Source organism: Serinus canaria, chromosome 7, assembly GCF_022539315.1.
Source record: "Serinus canaria isolate serCan28SL12 chromosome 7, serCan2020, whole genome shotgun sequence".
In the NCBI taxonomy this organism is placed as follows: domain Eukaryota; kingdom Metazoa; phylum Chordata; class Aves; order Passeriformes; family Fringillidae; genus Serinus; species Serinus canaria.
In genome coordinates this window covers 16,985,177-16,999,071 of record NC_066321.1, presented here as the reverse complement: position 1 = coordinate 16,999,071, position 13,895 = coordinate 16,985,177, and the positions used below count along the sequence as shown (strand labels likewise).

The following is a 13,895-nucleotide window of genomic DNA, read 5'->3' as shown; positions in this document are numbered from 1 at the left end:
TCACCTAGTGCCTTTCTCAGTAGCATCAGCAGAGATTTGCTATTTGGATGTTCATGATGTCCAAGCAGTTGATTTCTATCTTCTCCAACAGAAGTAATTTGGCAGTATGTTGTTCCCAGCAACTGCATACTTGCCTGAGCCTCATGTGCAGACTGTCATAATCTAAGTGACCACCATTATTATTGTGAAGGACTAAAACAAAATCTAGAGCTATAAACTGAAGTTCTGGAAAGACATTAAAGAGTAAAGAGATGAGAAAGCAAGACTGCTATAAACTAAAGGTGATGATAAAAGACATCAAACTGTCAGGGAATCACAAAGTCCATCTTAGCCTAAAATGGGATTCAAAATAAAGTTTTATGAAGACAATTTCAGCCTTACTTAAAATTGTAAGCATATGTAACATAGATGGATGGATGGATGGATGGATGGATGGATGGATGGATGGATGGATGGATGGATGGATGGATGGAAGGAAGGAAGGAAGAAAGGAAGGAAGGAAAGAAAGAAGGAAATAAGGAAGGACTATCAAGAACTAACCATGTTTTGTTCCAGTAAAAAAACTGTTTATTCAAATAGGAATGCACGTAAACTTCTGTGTACATGAGGGCAAACATAAGACTTTGAAAATCAAATATGATAAGAATTCTGGACTAAATCTGAGTCCTGTTGTTTAGGTTTTTCTCCCACCAAAAAATATGATGGGAAATATGATTAGAGCCATTTCCCCAGTGCCATCTTTTCCTGACAATACCAGGTTTAATTGCTAACTGCCAACTGCCAAGGTGTCGAAACACATCAGTAATACATCTTTAGGCATATAGTCCTTCAAATTCTTTTAAGGAACTTGAGAAGGAAGTAGTTAAAATGCCAGTGAAAACCTTGTAACCACTATTTCAAAATCAGCTGCTCTCCTTGAGGCCAGGAAATGCCCAATATAGCTCTGGGGAGGAGCAGCCGCGCTCACGAGAGCTGTCCTTGGGCTGTGGCGAGGGTGGTGCCGCAAGGGCCAATGTCACAAGGGGGCAGAGGACAGGGCATCGGCCACGCCGGATGGGATTCGGCTCTGGAGACACCTTCCCTCGGCATTTCGGTCTCCTGCAGAGTTAGCCACTGTACAGCTTTATAGATAAAACACATATCTCTATGGCATTCTCCATTTCTTTAATCACACTAGAGATGCATACTTATAATGAATTCAAACTTTCCCTCTTGCATGCATATTTTCCTAATCAAATGCAAATTCTCCCACATTATTTTGTGCTTGCTGTTAGCTGTCCGATTTTAATATATTTTCCTCTTGCACTTCTCTGTTGTCTTGCTACAGAAAATTATCAAGCAATAAGCAAAAGGAGCATTAAGCACTCCAGGGGCAATAGATCATCTGTAAGATTTCAGGAGTGCAGATGACCACAATGAAAGATTTTCTGATGTCACTAATTGCTCCTGTAGTTATTACAACCCATCATTCTATTGAATTCATTCCCTTCTAAAAACCACACCTCAGATCCTGTCTTTCAGCAGCAGTTATCTTGTTTTTACTGGGGTTATCTTGATCAGTTCTAAACCAACCAAGTAAGGTGGACAAAAAGGAAAAAAAAAAAAGAGGACTACAATACACATTCACACAATCAACATCAAAGTTCAAGCTACCATCAGGAGACAGAACGAAAAAGGTTTTCCAGAGTCATGGAGTTCTGGTGCCTTCAGTTTTCAGGCAAGCATAGTGTGACTCTCAAATTTAACACAAAGATGGGGCTTCAGTGAAATTTGATTTATTAAATGTATTTTTATATTTAATTTTTTTTTCTTGTTTTCTTTCAGACAGGCATCTAAAGCACTGGACTCTGGACTCTACTGGCCTGTAGTTGATCTAGTTTGCTACTAATTGTTCAATACTAGATGCAAACACTGATTGTTCCATAAAGGTCACAGTTTTATTGTTATTATTTTCTATTGCTGTTATAGGTATATCAAAGGGATTTTTAAATGTAAAAATGAGAATTATGTCACTGCTGGCTATTATGACTTAACTAGATGTTAGGTATAACAGGAAATGTTAAAAGAAATACGTTCCTCTTCACTCTTTCTACTACTGTGTTTGGGAACTTGAATACATTTTCAGAGAAATATGTGTTTTTCACAAAAACAAAGAGCAATAAGAGAAAAATTCAACTTGAAGGCTCATCCACTGTTCAAAGTATTCAAAAATATTTTAAGAGATTTCTTTTCTATTGTTTATCAGAGTCAAAAAAGTGAGTTCTCCATTTATTGTTGCAAAAACATATAAGGATGTTTTTCCTTTGATTCATACCTCTGCATATAGAGATTTTAACATTTGTTCCTGCAAATAAGCAATGCTCACTTCCTAAGACTGATTAAATATTTGATTATATATCCCTTAATGTTGCTGAGGCTTTGTAATTAGTACATAGTCAATTACTATGAAGCCATCTTAATACAGTTTATGTATATATAAATTTTATTTTCAGACACCATTCACAGTTGTGTAAATCCGGGATGATTCCTCTGAGATTAAATTAAATTAGTCCAGAAATGCACCCTCATTCTCAACAGACTGTGCCCCCCTCCTCTGATAAATATAGAGGATGACACACGGTAACAGTGACACAAAGGGCCACACCTCTGAAAAGCTCACGGAAATAAGGAAACACCTGTTTGTGCTGTGGAAGAACAGGTGGGAAGCGGTGGTTTGCCGGCTCAATATCCTGTGCTTGAGATTACAAAGAAAGGCGCTCAGGTGCCTCTCTTTTTTTGTCCTCTGAGTTTATTAAGATGCCGCCGGTGCTTTGCACTACCCTAGAGATGCCTTTCCAGCATCGCATGGCTGCCCCCATCTCCCTCCCCGTGTCACCTCGCCGAGCCGTGCAGAACGCACACCGTTTTGCCTGCTGGGTAGTGCAGGAAGCCTTAATTACAGCCTGAAAATAATACCCGCTTCCCCCGGGAGCCTCCCTAGCTATTCCTGTGGGATGGGAGAAGCTGAGATGAGCCAGGTGGGGGGAGGCTGGCGCTCCCCAGGCCCGAGCGCGGGCAGCGGCGCCTCCGTGCGCGCCGGCGAGGCGGCCCCAGCACCACGGCCAGCTCCGAGCGGCCGTCGCGCCCCGACGCGGCCCCGGCCCCGGGGCGGAGCGCGGTCCCGGGCAGCGGCTCAGCGACGGGGCGGCCTCGGCACCCGCTCGGTGCCGCCGCGGGCCGGGCGAAGGCTCCGTGCCGAGCTCAGCTCCCGCATCCGCGGGACCCGGCGCGTCCTCCGCGCCGCTCGCTCGGCCCCGAGCGGAGGCTGGCACCTGCTCGGCAGCCGGGGAGCGGCGTTCGGCGCCGGGGGATTCCCCCTTCCTCCCAGGAGGGGGTCGTGCGGCGAGGGGAAGCCCTCGCCTGGGTCACGCCGCGTAGGAGGCGGCAATCCCTTCCACCGGGGAGAGGAAAGATGCCGAGGGCTCCGGTGGTCCCTTCCCCCGCTCCCCCATCGCTCAGCATCGACCCCTACTCGCGCCGCCCCCCGCCCCAGACGGGGCGTGTACCAGCTTCCCTCCCTCCCCCGGCCCTGCCAGCGCCTGGGGCTCCCCGGCGGGCCACGCGAAGGGGCCGCGAAGGGGCCGGCGGTGCCGGGAGGGCGGGGACGCCGGGGCTACCGGAGGTGGCGGGGCCCCCCCGCTGCCATCGCCCTCGGTCCCCGCTGACCCCTGCAGCCGCCGCGGTGGGGGATGTGGCACGTCGCGGTGCTGCTGGGGTGTAGCTTATTCCTGATGCCGCTGTTTGTCGCCGAGTTTTGAAGAGATTTATTGGCTGGCTCTTGCTAAACCACGCTTGAGTAATCCGAGCTGCTGCGCGCCGTGGTGAAGCCCGGAGGGGGGGAACGTCACTCCCTCTGGCAGCGGAGAAACATTAGTCTTCCAGCCCTCAAACCACCACTACAGCGTCGGAAACTGCCGGGTCACAGCCATTTGCTTTGGAAAATTGGCGATGTTTGGTGCTAGAGATCGATTACCCTTGTAATCTTTCCCCACCCGCCACCTCCTCCTGCTTACCCCACCCCTACCCGCCCCAGACAATAGCGTCCGAGCTCCTCCAGGAAAAAAAATAGAAAAGAAAGCAAGGAGAGAAAGAAAGAAAAAGAAAGAAACTGGGGGATGAATCTGACTCCAATAGGAAAAGCGTGTCTCTAGAAGTGGTGCTAATGGGAAGAGATTTCCGAGCTCCAGAGGATGATGATTTGTCACAAAGGGTAGCTGGCTCGGTGCTTTGGGCTGGAGCCGTGTAGGAGATCCTTGGAGAAGTCATTGTGCACAGAAAACCGAAGACCTGTACAAACATGCCTGTTCGCAGAGGCCATGTGGCACCACAAAATACATTTTTGGGTACAATCATACGAAAATTTGAAGGGCAAAGTAAGTTCTCGCTTTCTATCTATTTTGCTATAGTAGTTTTATTCTGCTTGTGACTAAATGGACAGCAGCTCCAGACTATTTTTAAGTTTGTAGCTTGCAAAGAAAACCCCGGAGGTAAGGAGGGGATCCCTGGCAGAAGTAGCAATGTTTTTGATCTACAATACAGATTACTAACTTGAACTGTTGTCTAGTGGGCTTGTTTGGGTTTGGGGTTTTTTTTGGGAGAGTGGTTGGGGCTATTTTCCCACCCTATTTCAAGGAATAGTTTTTATCGTTGATTGTATCCATATTGTACAGCTGTATAAGTTATATCTCTTACCGTCTTCTGAACCCGTGAGATGGCTCTAAAAGCAGAATGTAGAATCTTGCTGTCTTTGCAATGTCTAAAAAATAAGCTAGATTTATTATTATGATTGTTAATGCTTTTAATAATAATTACCTTTTCAAAATAAAGCAGAAGTTTGGACTTTGATTTAGAGGAAACAGAAAATAAGCAGAAGAGTTATTAAAGAGGAAATACTCTCTTACCTTGTTGTCATGACTGCATTTAGAAATAGCTGTCAAATTTCTCTCTTTTGTTTATGTAAGTCTAAAATATCTATCAAACCAGTGCAAATGCATCCTCAGGAAGAGTCTGTGAGATCTTTTCCAATGCAGCAGTTTACTACCTGTCGAGGAGGCTGAAGCTGAAGTGTTTTTTCCTGGCCAGAATTCTGGTTTCCTATTAGCTGTAAGAAGGATCACTTGATGCTTAAAATGAATTTAATTTAGAAACAGTAGTTTGATATATGTACATTGATTTAAATATTTAGCATAATTTTAGTATCAGGCTGGTGTGAGCCCTTACAGGTAATTCCAGTTCATATACTTCCATATACTTAGACCCATATTAGCTTGTGTAATATTTATATTTTTTGAGAAAAAAAAAAAGACAGTGCTACTCCTAATTGATCTATATGATAAGCTGGTGTTGCTACTCCAAGTTTTTATGTAGTGAAGTGTAGATTTTTTGACAGTTATAATGCACTAGCTACTAAATAGGCAAGTGATAGTGAAAGTTCAAAATGATTGAAAGATATCAGAAAAAGTAAGGATGAAATCTCCAAATATGTCGCTGTGTTCAAAGATGGACATATCTAAAATTTTAGAAAACTTGCACTGTTTAATTGGTGTCATGTAAGAAATCTTTTATAAAGCAAGCAATCACCTTGTGAATTTGAGTAGCTAAAAATTAATATTACTAGCAGTAAATGGATCATAGTCACACATTTATAATTACAATGGGAATAGTGTGTTAAAAAGGTAAACAGAAACAAACTAATAAGAGTTGAAAACTTTTGAACGTGTCTTTGAGATGAGAGTTTGGGAAAGGAGGATGGGTGGAAGCACAGAACTTCAGTGAAATTTGCAAAATGTTTCCAACCTAACATCGTTTCATGTACCCCTTTTTTGTTTTTAGGAACTTTTCTTCTGTTTCATTCTAGATAGATTTATTAAAATACTATATTGTCATTCACCTCAATGAAAACCCCTATAGAGTAGATTGAGATGGACCTTGCATCAGGAATCCCTTCACTAAAGTAGAACCCCCTTCCTGAGGCTCTACTTTTCCCCAAAAGAAGCTGCTAACTTTTCAAGGACTTTCCTGGAGCTGTGACTGACGGGCTGGCACTCATCGCTTGGGCTTCAGTGAAGCCTGAAACAGACAAAATTTTGAAGTCAAAAGGAGATTTACAGAGACTTGCATAGTGTGGTTTTTTTTCCTTAAAAAAATAATTATATTAATCTTTAATGTATTCTAAATTAATTGAAGTTTTTTTAAAAGTTATGGATTAAATTATCTTCATTAAATGACTGAAAATCTCTGTATTTCAGGCATTCCGTGAAAAGAAGGGTTGTTCAGCATTCATCTCTGCAATCGACCCTATAAGAAATGTTGAAAGAGCACTAAAAAATGCATCACTTTCTTTTATTGCAGATAAAAAATTCATCATTGCTAATGCTAGAGTGCAGAATTGTGCTATCATCTACTGCAATGATGGGTTCTGTGAGATGACCGGGTTCTCCAGGCCAGATGTCATGCAGAAACCTTGCACCTGTGATTTTCTTCATGGGCCAGAGACCAAAAGACATCATATTGCCCAAATTGCTCAAGCCCTGCTGGGGTCAGAGGAAAGGAAAGTAGAAGTCACCTATTATCACAAAGATGGTAAAGTCTGGTTTTATTTTCAAAACTTTTTGCATGTTTGGTTAGCAGTTGATCGATAAAAGAAGTGTGTATGTTATACTGGCTGGCCCCTTCTCTGGAGGTGTTGTAATTTCTCTGAAGTCCAGTGAAGTACATTTGCATGTATCAGTAAGGGAATCTGCCCTGAGAGTAGTGGGTGTATGGAGTATGTCACTGCACACTCACTCTACCAGCTGAATGAAGCCAGCACAGTGTTTGCAACTCTGGAACAGAAGTTCTTCTCTCGGTTGGTTTAAAGAAGATGTAAATCACTTACAGTAATCAGCATAGAGGAAACGTACCTTGATTTAAATGCAATATTTTACCACAAAGTTAAAAGTAGAAAAAAACAGCCCATCATAAAGAAAGCATTAGCTTATAAAGAAAGGGACAAGCCTTTTTCAGAGCTGAGATATTGTGAAGTACCTGCAATTGAACTACTGATATTGTCCTAGTATTGCCAGAGTCAAAATTTGGATTTGCCTAGAATATGAACTATTCCCTGTTATTCAGTAAAATACATGCAGAATGGCTGAATCTGCTGATACTTTTTTTCCTGTTAACAGCAAAAACTGAATAAACGTATTTGCAGATTTAAAGATGTACACACATGAGAAGTAATTATGATACACAATAGTTATATATAGAGTTTTGTTGTTGGTTGGGTTTTTTTTTTTTTTAATTACCCAGAGTTATTTACAGAAACACCCATCTTTCAAATAAATTCAAGTAATTGATAATTGTGGTGTACCTTATTTTGTCTCTTGCTGTGTAGACTCTTGGGAGAAGGAAAAGGAAATTCATATTCAAATGCTGAGCTTAAATTAGCTCTGGAGAAGCGCCAGTGTGTTGTTTACATCAATTTTAGAATCACATGCAATGTGCTCTCTCATTTTAAAGTCACAGAGTTAAACCCTGTTCTCAATAATTCTGTTGTTATCTTGGAGAGACTTAAGGAATATTATTTTTAGCTTAGGCTGGTATAATTCAGATAGGACTCAGGCCAACCATTCTACCCACGCTACCAATATTTAAGCATACTCTTGGTAGCAGATTCTCAGTAGAACCCTTTATTCTTCGGTCTGGTTTGGTGGTCTGGAGCAGGTTTCAGTTAAGTTTTTTTGTAGCTGTGCCTTGGATGTAGATTTCTGAGGAGACCTGACACTGTGTGTCTTTTACACATCTACCCTGTGTTTGTGTTAACTTGGCACGTGTTAAAAATAATATTGCAAAAGGAGAATGTTATTGCTAACTTTCACGGCCATCAGCCTGGAGCATTGTTTGGAGATGTGGTAGTTTAAAAGTCCTAAAGTATCCCAAAACATTAGGAGGGAAGAAAAGGCCTTTAAAAGTACTGCTTATCTGTCAGTTACCAGAGGTAGGTAGGTAGGTAGGTAGGTAGGTAGGTAGATAGATAGATAGATAGATAGATAGATAGATAGATAGATAGATAGATAGATAGATAGATAGATAGATAGATAGATAGATCCCTTTCTAAAATGCTGAATTTTGAAATCATGCAACACACCATACTCTGTTTTGAACGCAGTTAGAGATTATTCATTGTAAACAATCTTATGCATAAAGGTTTTCAGTAACATCACTTCTATGAATAGTTACTTTAATTGCCTCTATATTTTACTTGTCTAAATTTGAGCATGTGGACTGTATGATCTGCTAAATTTAAACAGGTGAATCAGGCAAAAATTGTCAAAATATAAGATAGGTCTGACACACAAATGTATGGCTATCTGTCAGCTTGATTGTCTGTAAATACAGATTTTTTTTTTGTTTTGCTCCACATAATGTTCAATTTCTATTCAAAATGTGATAAAAAGCCTAAAGTCTATGTGGTGTCATGAAATTGAAACTACCTGTATGATGAATGTAAGGAATGTTAGTAAACATATTCTATAGTTCTTCTAAATAACTCAAAAACATATACTTCACTTTTCATCTTTACTTTTGCAAATTTTCAAATTTGATTTTTCAATATATAGCATATATACATATACCTATATAGAACATAGTCTGTACATTGTAACAATATACAGAATAGTGATACCTAACAGTGACTTCCTCCAGTTGTGAAACAAAGTAAATTTCAAGATTTTTCTAAAAATGTGAGAGTTTAGGTCCTGGTTAGTTTAGTGCATTTGTACTTTGCGTGAGTATGAGACTTGAGGTCAATTTCAACAATTTTCAATTTTCAGAGGTCAATTCTAGCACAGTCAGAAATGTAACTTTCTACATGTGAGTAACCCCAATCACCCCGATTAACTATCCACTGCTTAAAAGTTTAGTTTGACATTTTATTTCATGGCAAGCCACTGTATATTATTTAATGTAATACTAAGTACACAGAAGAGGAAGACACCTCGAGAAGGTGTGACTTGCTGGAGGTTCCACTGACCAGAGGTTCTGAAAAACATATTACACACTCCTGTCTAAAAGCCCAGTGAATTGCAAATAAAACCTTATTCCACATCACACTATCATTTACTCTACATAAGCCACTGATTATATTAGACATTATTCTAATATTTTGAAGTAAAGCAAATGTCAGTGGGATCACTTTTAAAGCTAATCTGTCATCAGAATTCCAGCAATGCAGATATCAGAAAAGGAATCACTCTATAAATAATGCTTTTTCTTTTTGATTCTAAATACCACCTCATATAATTTTAAAATGTCACAGCTTTGAAGCTCAGTTTAAAAGAAAATTCTTGCTATAGAAAAATGGTATTGCACACACACACGGGAATTAGGATTCTGATGCTCTCTACTGGTCTATAGTCCACTTTTCTAGATGAAAGTGCAGGATCTTGAGTTTTAAACATTGTGATGATGCAAGACTGAAAGCTGCTGTTTGTTCACTGCTTTAATTTTTGGCCAAATTACTCACTCAAAGAAGACGGGAAAAAAAAGTATTGCAAGTTCATATTCAAAAAATGGCAATTGTTTGAATCTACACTGCCTTAAACATGACAGACAAAAGATAGAGAGGTCAAAGGAGGAAAAAAATTATGCATAATGGTTTTATAAATTAGTAACCTGGATGGAGCCTGTTTCCCTTTTCACTGTGCAGTGTGGGGAGGGTGCAGAGAAGCATCAAATGCTTGTGATGGCTTTGTGTAATTTTTTAGATGGCCCAGACTTGACCTGGGCACCCAACAGGCCCTGTCCCAGCCATACCAGTGCAGCCTTCAGAGCAGTTTTTGACACCTGTGGCTAAAAGCCTTACTAGCTACTCTCAGAGTACTTCTATCAGAGTATAGCTTACTTTTGGTTTGAATTTCTCCTCTCTCTTTTTCCTTTTAGAAGGGTATTAACACAATCCAAGCAAAGTTCTAGTCCTCTGTCTTCTTCAAGTAGTGCCATGGTAGGCAATTACATGGCTACCAAAAGAGATAATTACGGAGAAAAATCATTAATGGGAACAGATGGTGCCAAAATTAAGGTCCAGATTTACAGGTTGTCATAGCACAAGTAGCTCCACAATTGTCACTGGATGTACTCATGGGATTAAAGACACACAAAATTTCTTTTTTAATGTAAATATCCCTTTTAAAAAAGCGCAGTAGATAAATACAAGTCACAATAAGTATTCTTTTGAAACAAATTTTTTTCCAAGTATTGCCCATTAGGCATTAGCATCTGCTTAATTAAAAAATTATACTCTGATATCAAAGCAGCAATATCATAAATTCCTTACCATCTCACAATTTTTTCACTAATCTTATAGCTATATGATCTGAATTGTACTTGAAGGCAAGATATTGTTTATACAGGATATCAGTTCTTATTTTAATAAAGTTATTTATGGTGAAAATATTTGACAGCTCTTCCTTTGAGGACTCCATTTTGCAGTTTAAGTCATTATTGCATAAATCATTCTTGACAGATGTAAAATATTGCTTGAGGTGGTAAAGCTGTAAAACTTTTGAGATAAAAAGTATAATTTTGGGATTGAGAATGGATATATATAATAATCAGAAAATATTGTACCATACAGAATACATTTTTACTTTTTACTGTATGCTTTGTGGGCAATAATGGGATGTGTCTAAGCCTGAAGATGATATCTGTTAAAGAAAGGTAGTATCATTTAAGCTCAGCTTAAATTTAAACTTAGCCATTATATATTCTGGGGTTGAGAAGAACTAAGGTAGAGGATAGGTTTTAGCAAAGATAAGATCAAGTAATTTGCAGAATGTATCCAAATCTCACAAACTTCATTTGTGCCATTTACCAATTTCAAAAAAAACAATTTGCCACAACTGTCTACAAATTAAACATACTTGCATTTTCAAAGCACTTTTCCAAACTAATATCTTAAGGCCTTTTCTGCTATATTTTTGAGGATAGGAAAATAAAAATTGTGCAAACATAGTAAAGAAATAAAGCGAAAATGGATTAAGAGTTCTTAAGAAGAAAGATCAGGACTTCATTTAGAAACTCATCATCTAGACTTCAGTGAGCATAGGCATTTTACCACCTGTTTGTGTGAACCTAGCAATCAATAAAAAACACAACTGAAAAGAAACTGCTACATGTGTGTCAAGTCCCCTTATATTTGTTCTAGTGTGAGGGTCAGCAGCTCCAGGCTTGGCCATATTTCAGTGCCTTATCCAGAACTGTTGAGATAGGCCAATGAGTCGAATCCCTCCGATACCCTACTGGTGTAGGACTCCTTGACAGAAGAAATACTATCTGACTGCATTTTGATAAAGAAAGTGTTTCCCTCCCAAAAAAACCTGTCAAAAACCCTTTCTTAATGCAGGTTTTTTTCCAGGCAGTCTTAAAATAGCCCTTGGATGAGATCCAGACTGTTACTGAAGGTGTTGGACTATTGGAAATGAATGAGGATATCCATTCTTGTGTCTGTAGTGCTGTGTTTCTACCTTAGATTAATATTTGTCGAGAAAAAACCATCCCTTGCCCCATGCAGTATTGCTGATTTTACAGCAAGGAGAACCATCAGCAGTAAGAATACCTCAGTGATCCAAATATCTCATTTACCCATCCCCATTTAGATACTATTCCTGTGTCTGCTCAGAACTGTGGGTCACTTCCGATTCACATTTCAACTAATGATTATGATAAAGCATCTCTTAGATATCCTAAGAAAGCTTATTTATAGGTCAATTTCAACCTTATTTTTAACTGTTTGACTTTCTAATATATTCCTTTTTCTTTCCAGGTAAAGATGAATTGATTTTAAATAAGGAGGGAACTTTTATAGAAAGAGATAGTATCTGAATAAATAGAACAATTAAATTGACTTCTAAATTATTCTCTATCTCTGTGTTTAGGGTCATATTAAGGTATGAATAGATAGATATAATGTTAATAAGTAATTAAGAATAAAATTGCTGATATTTTAGGTACTGCATCTTTAACAGGAAAAAAAATCCTAATTTGGAAAAATCCATTCTGACAGTTTTGAGTTCCTCTATGGCACAAATAAAAAACCTGCAGGCTAGTGGTTCAGGAGTCTTTCATTTCAGTACAGTGTTAAGACGGAGCTCTTCTTACACTGGACTTCCATAGGATAATTTAATGTCAGGATTCAGAATGTCGCAGGGCCAATTAACACCAATCAAGGGGCCCAAATTTCCCTAGTCTAAGCTAAAAAGAAAAAATGATTGCTGACTTTCAAAAAGTATGCAGTAGCAGTAAGAAGGGTGACACATTCTAGAGTGAAATGGTAATATAAGGTTACGATGTGAAACACATCCTCAAAAGAGCTTCATTTTCTAATTAGGCATTGCTGACAAAATTTTTTATCTCCTTTGAATATGCTCGTTTTAGTTGTAGTGAAAGCTATTTTGGTTTTGGGTTATGAGACAAAAAGAACAGATGCTGTCAGTCTATTTTTGGTGTCATTTCACATGATTTATTGTGTCCTCTTTCCATCTTTATAGTGCATCCTTTCGAATGTTACATTATGATGAGAGAGTCATTGCATACTCCTAATTCCTGTTATTGATCAGTTCTTTCCCTTCTCCACCGAATTGCCCCATATATCAAAAAGAGATGCTGAGAGCAAATCAGACATCATACCTTGCAATAGACACAGGGGAAGAGCCACTGCTTTTCTAAGAGCAGCCTTTTGCATATTTGATATGAAACAAACTTCAAAACGCGGCACTTCGAGTAACACCAGTGCTGACATGAGTGCTGCTCCCTCTGGTTCCAAGCAATGGGAAGAGGAGAGTGGGGTGGGTTACATTTTATGTTAGTGCTTTCAAGACCAGTTTTAAAGTGTTTTCTACATGCTTGACTTAGTGTATGACTCAGTCTGTGTACTAGGCAGTCCATGCTCTTCCCAGCTAAGTATGGAAAAAGCTTAATCAGGCAGTATAGGATTCAGAGTAGCAAGACAAAGCTGACTATGGAAATTGCTAATTGACTCTGGAAACTGCATATCTGAAAAGCAATCAGAACTGTAGCTGTGAACCTCAATCCAGGCAGAGCGGATAAATGACAATGACAGTGGGGTATCGTGGCTCTATAGTTACTCGTTCCTTTCACATTGGCTGCAACTCTGAAAGTTCACATCTCTAAGGCAGGAACTGTTTGTCTTATGATTTTATACAGCTTGATCTTTTTATTCTAGTATACTGGGGTTTTTTAAAATGCAATAACATGCATATTTGAATAATTTCTTGGAAATTAAACTAAAATTTCATTTTGAAAGCAGAATTATAGCCATAACCAGTCACAAAATGCTTTTTGACCTTTAGAATTTCCACAGATATACAATTTTAAGCTTTCTCACCAATTTTCTCAATATAGCCTTTTCATTTCTCATTTTGTTAATTTTTTAATACTTAAATCACAGTGAAATCTCATCAGGAAAGATCACCACAAAAAATACCAAAATTCAATCTGAGAGAAAGTCAGAGTAAACAGTGTAAAGGGAAGGTCTTACCTCTTTTTGTTTCATTAACTGGATTCCAATTATAGATTTTATTATACCTAGTTTTGACACTGCCTTCAATTATAGCATTGAAGTGTTATCTACACAAAGAATATATTCTAGCTTATTTGTCAACAAAGAGGCATCATATAATCAAAATCTAAAGATGGTATTTAAATGTCCACATTATTAACTGTTTCATTACTGATAGTGAGTGGAAATGACCAGAAGAAAGCTTAGGCCAGAAATCACAGCTGCATTTAGTACTTGACTACATGGTGAAATTTCTTGCTTTCCTGTCCTTGATCCTCCATAATAACACATTACCTCA

At 39.0% G+C, this 13,895-nt stretch overlaps 1 protein-coding gene across 1 annotated transcript in view; it reads left to right on the top strand.

Annotated features, from left to right (window-relative positions):
• Positions 1-3,777: 3,777 nt before the first annotated feature.
• The window catches only part of KCNH7 (potassium voltage-gated channel subfamily H member 7), a 203,078-nt gene continuing 192,960 nt past the window's right edge, over positions 3,778-13,895 (top strand). The window contains exons 1-2 of the mRNA XM_050976980.1: positions 3,778-4,412; positions 6,391-6,621. Of these exons, the coding sequence (XP_050832937.1) occupies positions 4,337-4,412; positions 6,391-6,621 (307 nt within the window). The 5' untranslated portion in view covers positions 3,778-4,336. The remainder of the gene's footprint in view (positions 4,413-6,390; positions 6,622-13,895) is intronic.